Below are 9,223 nucleotides of genomic sequence, written 5' to 3'. Positions count from 1 at the left end.
GCCTGAGAGAGAAGTATCTACTCATCTGTCCAGCCGTCTGCACCCTTCCTCTGGTCCAGCAGGGTCACCCCTTTAGCTACTGGCACAGTGGTGGCAGGAAGCTCTAAGAGGGGCTTGGACGGGTGACCCCTTGGCTGGCGGGATGCAGGGAGCGAGGCTGCCCTGGTCCACCTTGTCTTCTTGTGGGGGGAGGAGGCAGTGTGGACCAACGCTGGCGTGCTTCCCCAGGGGAACAGGGAGGCGAGGCGTCCGCTGTTTCCCACCTGTAAAAGAAGAAGAGTAAAATAAGAAACTAAAATAAAAAATCTTCAGGAGCTACCCTGCAGATCAGGGAAGTCTTGCCTCCTATTGACACTAGAAAAAACTGAAGCTCTCTCTCCAGGCTGGAGGGAGGTATAGCTGCCAGGGGAGGAGCTAACAGCTTTATCTAGTGTCAACGCCTCCTAGAGGACATAGCTATACCCACGGTTCCTGTGTCCCCCAATGAATATGGGCGAGAAATGCCTATTCTTGTCCGCAAAAATAGGACATGCACTATAATTTTTGCGGGGCCGGGGAACGGAACAACGGATGTGTATCTTTTGTGGCCCCATTGAAATGAATGGGTCCGCACCCGTTCCGCAATTTTGCGGAATCATTCATACGGTCATGTGAATGAGCCCCTATTGTGAGCCGAAACCAGGTGCGGGTCAAAAAACATGAAAAATGAAAAGTGTAATCTGATTGGCTGCTATGGGCAGCTACGTCAGTTTTGATAAATCTTCCCCAACATGGCTTACAGTGTATAGATCTCTCTACCGTATTTACGGTACTTCACATGTGAACGCACATAAGTGACAACCTATAAGCATCGCTCTATCGCCCTCTAGTGGCAGGAGAGTGCACAGCATTGCCCTATTAGTAAGGGTGTGTGGTAATCACTGTCGTCACCGCCTCTGTGCACGGCAATGACATGTGGTAGGTAGAAGCCGCAGGGAATCACTGTATACTGGTCTGAATACTACACCAACTCAGATCTGCAGTGCGCGAAGAACACTAAGAAACCAGCCTCAGCCTTCCTTCCCTCCCTACAGGCGCCAGTGCGGCCCGCATACTAGGACGCCGTGCGTGCGCGCTCCTGAGTAGAGGCGGCGAGAACGCTAGTGATGACGTCACGAAAAACAGGCGCGTCAAGCAAAAAGTCTGACATGGCGGGAGGCGGGAAAAGAGCACCGCAAGCCGAGCAACAGGTGAGGAGATGCTGAGAGCACCGGGCACGGAGGACGCGGGGGAGACAGCTACTTCACTTCAGCTGTAGCATGGCGTGGAAGAGACTGACAGGACATGCTCGGACATGTTGTTCCCCACCCGCTGCGCGGGATGTCATGGGGGCAGCTTGTGAAGAAATGTGTCCTTACTGATCTCGCGAACTTGCACGGGATGTGTGTGAGGAGACATGGTCGTCTTGTAGGGTAGCTGCGCTAGGGACTCATAGCAGCCAATCAGATTGCTGCTTTTTTTTGCCCAGTGCATTTTAGGAAATTGAAGAAGTGATCTGATTGGCTGGTGCTGGCATCTACCCTAGTTCTGTGTGAGGGTTAGGGCCAGTGAGGTGACGTGTAACAGAACCTGAGGCAGGCCTCCTTTATTTTACTGACTTCATCACTCACTGGGGGAGATTTATCAAAACTGGTATAAAGTAGAACTGGCCTAGTTGCTCATAGTAACCAATCAGATTCTAGCTTTTATTTTCCAAAGCTTCTTTGGAAATTGAAAGGTGGAATCTGATTAGTTGCTATAGGCATCTAAGCCAGTTCTATTTTAGGCTACTTTCACACTTGCGCTTTTTGCCTCATCCGGCAGGGTTCAGCAAAAGCGCTTCCGTTACTGATAATACAACCGTCTGCATCTGTTATGACCGGATCCGGTTGTATTATCTTTAACATAGCCAAGACGGATCAGTCATCCAATGACGGAAAGAAAACCGCGGCTTGCTCTCCGGTATGGCAATGCAACCAAATGGAATGGAATGCGTTTTGGAGCGTTCTGCAGTTATGTTTTGTCCCCATTGACAATGAATTGGGACAAAACGGAAGCGTTTTCTCCGGTACTGAGACCCTATGACGGATCTCAATACCGGAAAATGTAAACGCACGCTCACAATCTAAGCTCCCTATCAGTATGTCATTGGGGTGTGGGAGGAAACCGGAGTACCCGCAGGAAACCCACACAAACACGGGGAGAACAAAGTCCATGCAGATGTTGTCCTTGGTCGGATTTGAACCTAGGACCCCCCCAGCGCTGCTAACCACTGAGCCACCGTGCTGCCCCTTGTCCTTCCATCAGAAGTGACTTGATCTCAGGGGGATCACAGTATAGGACACACTTTTGAAAAGAATAGATAAAGCTAGGCTACACTATGGTCCTAATTTATCAAATTGGTGCACAGGAAACCGGGCTCAGGCTACTTTCACACTAGCGGCAACCTCCTCCAGCGGGTGAACAGCTTGCCGGATCCGTGCTGCCGCTAGTGCAGAGGTACGCTCCGGCCCCATTGACTACAATGGGGGCGGACCTGAGTTCCGGCGGCAGCACGGCAAACATGCTGAGAGGAGGCCGGAATAAAAGTACGTGTCCTAGTTTTATTCAGGCCGGATCCGGTAGGCTGTTCACCCGCTGGAGAAGGCTGCCGCTAGTGTGAAAGTAGCCTTAGTTACCTATAGCAACCAATAAGACTCCACCTTTAATTTTCCAAAGGAGCTCAGAAAAATGAAAGGTGGAATCTGACTGGTTGCTATGGGCAACCAAGCCAGTCTTCCTTTGCACCAAACATGGCGCAGGTGCTGTGGAATTTGGCGCCGTACCAGCATTGTGGAGGAGATTGTAAGAAGATTCTTCCACACACCGTGAGGCATACGTTGACCTTCGGTGTGGCTGGTAACCCGACAGCATGTCAGTCATGTCGCTGACGTCACCTTGAAGTGTCAGCTCCACAGCCAAATCTGCAGTGGGATTTCCACTATGGAATTGCCGGAATATGCGCCCTGTGTGGCCGCACTCTATCACCATTCCTATTGATGTCCGCACAGATGTATGTGGATGTCAGGGTGCAACTAGTTTTATATTTTTTTGGGACCCGGTAATTTGAATGAGCTGGTACACGCTGGGAGCTTCTCTGCATGGACCAGCCGTTAGCTTAGTGGCTCCATTAAGCCCCTTGTGGGCTGCCGATTATTGAATCCTTTAGAGCAGGGTTTCTCAACTCGAGTCCGCGGGACCCACCTACCGGTCAGGATATGAGAATATCCCACAGAATGAATACCTGTGGTAAGTCCTGATGCATGGACACTAATTATATCACCTGTCCAATACTAAGGAAATCCTGAAAACATGACAGGTAGGTGGGCATCTGTGTTGGTCCCATATTCATATGTGCCCTGCATTGCAGAGGAAAGTGATGTTTTGCAAATGAGCCTCTAGGAGCACCGGGGGCATTGCCGTTACACCTAGAGGCTCCGCTCTCTCTGCAACTGCTGCTCCCTCTGCACTTTGACAGGGCCAAGCATGATCACATTTTCATCTCTTGATCCTGTCAAAGTGCAGAGGATGCAGCAGTTGCAGAGAGAGCGGAGCCTCTAGGTGTGACGGCAATGCCCCGGTGCTCCTACAGGCTCATTTGCAAATATTAAAGGGATTCTGTCACCTGGATTTTGCCTATAGAGCTGCGGACATGCGCTGCTAGATTGCCGCTAGCACGTCCGCAATATCCAGTCCCCATAGCTCTCAGTGCTTTTATTGTGTCAGAAAAACGATTTTACATATATGTAAATGAGGCGAGTAAGGTGCCCAAGGGGCTGTTACTAACGTTTCTGGTGCCCAGCCATGCCCACTGTGAAGGAGCCCAGCACCGCGTGCATACTCCGAATCTTCTCCTTGCTCCCCGACGTCACAAAATTAGAGCGCCGTAATCTCGCGTGTGTGCGAATACGCCGCATGTCAGTGTCAGCGTAGTGTTCCTTCCCTGTGCTGGCATCAGCCTCAGGGAATGAACTGCGCATGCGCTAGTTGCGAGATTACGGTCTTCTAGCTTTGTGACATCGGCGAGCGAGGAGCAGATTCGGAGGAGACAGGACTCATCTAAGGTTCATTTACATATCTATAAAATCGTTTTTTTCTCAGCAATGCGGGCACATATGAACATGGACCAACACAGATGCCTTCAGCTGCCAAGCGCACATGTAACAGGTCAGCCGGTTTCATAGGTTCAAATCTGCTGACAGATGCCCATTAATGTCTAGGAGGAATAATAGGAGCTGTACAAAGTATTTATTGGTAACGATTCTTCAGAATTATTACATGGAGAATACTAGACTGTACTAGAACAGACCTGTCAGGAGAGGTGACAGATCTATAATGTGCTTTATTCCGCAGAATAGCGGTACAGTGACAGAGGATGTTAAGAAGAGACGCTCTGATCCGTCAGATGTCCCGGCCGGCCTGCGGCAGGAGGTGGAGTCCGTGTACAGGCTTACTATGCCAGACGACTTCTATAGATTCTGGACATTTTGTGCAGAAATCAATCGAGATGAACCGTGCGGTAAGACAAGTGATATATTGGTTTTTGGTATTTGTAACATTTAGTGGTAAATGGAATGTTTCACTCCTCCTGCTGCTATAAGTAAGTATCATGTTACTATGTTATCAGCCATGTCTGTCCCCTCCAAGGCCTTTATGTAAACTGTGAAAAATGTCTGAAAGACATTTGGGGTCATTCATCAAACTGGTTTAAAGGAGAACTGGCTTAGTTGCCCATAGCAACCAATCAGATTCCACTTTTCATTTTCCAAAGGAGCTGTCCAAAATGAAAGGTGGAATCTGATTGGTTCCTATGGGCAACTAAGCCAGTTCTACTTTACACCAGTTTAATGAATCCTCCCCCATTGTCTTTAAATTGTATTTTCACCAGGCGATTAATGTAGACCAGCCTACACGGACTACTGTTACTGAGAATGCACTATGTGCCTCTCGGATAGTGATGAAAGTGCATTGCTGGCTTAATGACCTTCCCCCTGTCATTACATTTTTCTCTAGTAAGGAAATTGGAACAAGTGTACTTTGAGTTCTCACGTGCTTCAGAATGGCACACCACTTGGCACAGCTGGCCGGCAGCAGCTCAACCATTTGCAGATTTTAACAGTGAGTAAGGCTACCTTCACCTCAGCGTCTTCCTTTCCGCTATAAAGATCCATCATAGGATTTCAATAGCGGAGGAAACGCTTCAGTTTTGTCCCCATTCATTGTCAATAGGGACAAAACTGAACTGAAGGGAACGGAGTGCAACAGAACTCATTCTGTTTCATTGCCTTCCCATGACGCACACAAAAGCGCAGCAAGCAGCATTTTTGAGTGCATCCTGGGATGCGGAGCAAGACAGATCCAGTATGAAACACAATGTAAGTCAATGGTGCTGGATCTGTTTTCTCGGATACAAAAGAAAACTGATCCGTCCCCCATTGAGTTACAATAGCCATGACGGATTAGTCACTAAAACTATTTTAGAGATAATACAACCGGATCCATTCATGACGGAAGCCTTTTTACTGATCCCTGCCGGATCTAGCAAAAACGCAGATGTGAAAGTAGCTTAACCAATATGGAATGTTGTAATCTTTACAATGGAAAAGCCCTAAACCGTACATGGAATAAAGGGCATGTTTTGTTCTTTAAAAAATAGCCTCAAGATCTTTAAAAACGTATGTGTCAGTCAATGCTAAAAGCGGCATCTAACTAGTTAGAGACACTGATTGCAGGGGTGTTGAGGGTTTGCCTTGGCAGCTAGGGGTCTAACAATTGCCTTCAGGCAGAGCCTAGTGGGCATCCTGTGTTTTTTTTTTTTTTTTTTTGTTCTTTCCACCTCCCAAAAATGCATACTCTGGAGGGCATATAGTATGTCTCTGTACGCCAGAAACACAGGTGGTGTTTCTATGCTGCCCTTGCCACTTTTTTCAAAAGGAGGGTTGGGGCTATTTCCCTCGTTCATTTACTCCAGTTTTAATTTCTAAATGAGCAGCTGGCGTAGACTTTATTCTAGGGTCACTGACTGCCAGGGGATGTGACTAGTTTTTGACGATCTCTGCACCTTGTCATAAATTAAGCGCAATCTCCAGGATATCAAAGATCGGCATACAAGGCTAGTCTTTGATAAATAATCTCCAAAGTGATCAAAAAGTTCTATACACCCCAAAAGGCAAAAAAACAAAATTCTATAACTTTGGTATAGCTGTAATTGTACTAAGGCCTCTTTCACACTTGCGTTGTTGGGATCCGGCATGCACTTCCGTTGCCGGAGGTGCCTGCCGGATCCGTAACAACGCAAGTGTACTGAAAGCATTTGAAGACGGAACCGTCTTCCAAATGCTTTCAGTGTTACTATGGCACCCAGGACGCTATTAAAGTCCTGGTTGCCATAGTAGTAGTGGGGAGCGGGGGAGCGGTATACTTACAGTCCGTGCGGCTCCCCGGGCGCTCCAGAATGACGTCAGAGCGCCCCATGCGCATGGATGACGTGATCCATGTGATCACGTGATCCATGCGCTTGGGGCGCCCTGACGTCACTCTGGAGCGCCCGGGGAGCCGCACGGACGGTAAGTATGCTGCTCCCCTGCTCCCCGCTACACTTACCATGGCTGTCAGGACTTTAGCGTCCCGGCAGCCATGGTAACTATTCAGAAAAAGCTAAATGTCGGATGCGGCAATGCGCCGAAACGACGTTTAGCTTAAGGCCGGATCCGGATTAATGCCTTTCAATGGGCATTGATCCCGGATCCGGCCTTGCGGCAAGTCTTCAGGATTTTTGGCCGGAGCAAAAAGCGCAGCATGCTGCGGTATTTTCTCCGGCCAAAAAACGTTCCGTACCGGAACTGAAGACATCCTGATGCATCCTGAACGGATTACTCTCCATTCAGAATGCATTAGGATAATCCTGATCAGTATTCTTCCGGCATAGAGTCCCGACGACGGAACTCTATGCCGGAAGACAATAACGCAAGTGTGAAAGAGCCCTAAGACGCAGAAAAAAGATATAATTTCATTTATACTGCATGATTATTGCCATAAAAACAGTAGCAGAACTGCTGGGTGTGTGTCTCCATTCTCTCTTCTCCTTGCCATAGACATAGTAGCAGTGAGCAGGAAGGGAGAAGGCATGAGCGCACTGCGTGCATGTGCAGCCACCTCTCCATTCCTAGCTGGGCGCAACAGGTCCCGTTTTGCAGATGCTCCTATTGGACATTTATGGCATTTCCTGTGGATATGCCATACATTTCCCAGATGGAAAAACCCCTTTAACCCCTTCTCTACCATCGCTGTACATGTACGGCGCTGGAGTAATGGGCAAACAGCAGAGACCTGCGGCTAATGCTGCGGGTTGCAGTCATTAAAGCCTTTAGATGCTATGATCAAGTGTGATCACGGCATCTAAAGGGTGAAAAACCTGGAAGCTCGCGCTTCTATGCTTCTTACCGACATCCTCTGCGGCCAATGAGGATGCCGGTAATTGATTTTAATACGCTGGGTCTCTCTAAATAGACCCAGGTTATTGAAGCTGCAGTTAGCTGCCAACATAAGAAATGAGCAGTTCTAGTACCAAATTAGCAATTCTAGTATCGTACAGAGCCTCAACGCGGGCTACAAAACCCATAAAAAGTATAGAAAAACCTGTTAAATATATAAAAAATATAAAAGTTTAAGGCTCCGTTTATCATTGACCATCAAAAAAACTGCAGTGTGAATAACCACATAGACTACCATGTGTCTTAAAACGGATGTGTGATGGGCGTTAAAAAAAAGTCCATCACATGTCCGTTTTTCACGTGTAGCCTAAATCATCCCCTTTCCGTCGAATAAAAAAAAATACATAAATAACAAAAAATATAAACATCATGGGCATTACCGTGTCCGAAAACGCCCATACTATTAAAATATAAAAATATTTTCTCGCCCAGTTTCCTTGGGGGACACAGAAGACCTTGGGTATAGCTCATCTCCCTAGGAGGCGTGACACTAAGTGAAGACTGTTAAGCCCCTCCTCCACAGCTATACCCTCAGCCTGGAGAGAGAGACTGCCAGTTTTTGCTTAGTGTCCAAGGAGGCAAGACACTCCCTGCTCTGCAGGGCTGCTTTCTCCTTGTTTCAATTTTAGTTTTTTTACTTTTTTATTTTATTTTTGTTCCAGATCATCAGGGATAACAGAGACGCACTAGACCTCTCTGTTCTCCCGGGGTTGAGCTGCGCCAGTGCCGGTCACCCGCACTGCTGCCTCCCCCACAGAAGGCAAGGTGGATCAGGGCAGCCTCGCTCCCCTACATCCCGCCAGCGCAAGGGTCGCCCGCACGCCAAGTCCCTCTCCCAGCGTCCTGCCACTACGGTGCCAGTAGCTGAAGGGGCGACCCTGCTGGAACGGACCGCGGGTGAAGACGACTATGGTGAGAGAGAGGCTTCTCCAGCCCTACGTCCCCCGTCCCCCCCCGGTCTCCTGCGTGCCTGACCCTATACTGGGCCTATGGACCCTTCTGCCCATGCTAGACCTAGGCTGGCTCCTGGGCTGTCGCAGGGCGACATTCTGCTCCCTCTCTCCTGGCCTCCAGGACATTGGCACCCTTCTCCCTACAAGAAGAATGCCTAGGGAGCTGCGGAAGTCCGCAACTAGCTGCCCCTGATGGAGGGGTTATGCAGGCGTCCACCCTCACAGACCCGGTCTCAGGGTCCCCCTCCCTCTTACCGGCCACTACTTCAGGGCCAGAGGGCCCGCGCCTTGCTGCCACTGACCCTCCCTACTCTCACGGACACCGTTCCAGGGGAAAGGAGGTTGTAGCTGCCGGCCATATGGAGCGCTGTTCTAGGCAGGTGCCCGCTCCAGGGGTGAAATGGCTGCCGGGTGCAGGGTCCTCACTTCCGGACAGCTGGGTGGGCACCGCGGCCTGCAAAATGAGCGCTTCAACAGCCCCGGCCGACCGTCGGAACAAAACTTGTGTTCCACTTCAAGGCCGCGATCCCGCTCTATCCGGGTCCCCGGCTCGCGGGGTGGGCACCCGCGGCCGGTATGTGCCGCTCCGTAGGCCCGGCTGGTACTTTAAGTACTGTGCGGCCCTGGTCATCCGGGCGCCGCTAAAAATTTAGGCCCCGGCTCTTACGGCCCGCGGGGTGGGCACCCGCGGCCGGTATGTGCCGCTCCGTAGGCCGGCCG

The 9,223-nt window shown here is 49.7% G+C and overlaps 1 protein-coding gene across 2 annotated transcripts in view; it reads left to right on the top strand.

Moving 5' to 3' along the window:
• The first annotated feature begins 1,001 nt into the window (after positions 1-1,001).
• Positions 1,002-9,223, top strand: part of LOC120990107 (histone PARylation factor 1) — a 47,994-nt gene continuing 39,772 nt past the window's right edge. The window contains exons 1-2 of one of the 2 annotated variants that reach the window (XM_040418660.1): positions 1,002-1,229; positions 4,411-4,576. In XM_040418660.1, coding sequence (XP_040274594.1) covers positions 1,146-1,229; positions 4,411-4,576 — 250 coding nt within the window. In that variant the 5' untranslated portion in view covers positions 1,002-1,145. The remainder of the gene's footprint in view (positions 1,230-4,410; positions 4,577-9,223) is intronic. The other variant, XM_040418661.1, reaches the window with a different exon arrangement.

Source organism: Bufo bufo, chromosome 2 (genome assembly GCF_905171765.1).
Source record: "Bufo bufo chromosome 2, aBufBuf1.1, whole genome shotgun sequence".
NCBI lineage: Eukaryota > Metazoa > Chordata > Amphibia > Anura > Bufonidae > Bufo > Bufo bufo.
Note: the sequence above shows the minus strand (reverse complement) of the source record. Positions and strands in the feature narration are given on the sequence as shown.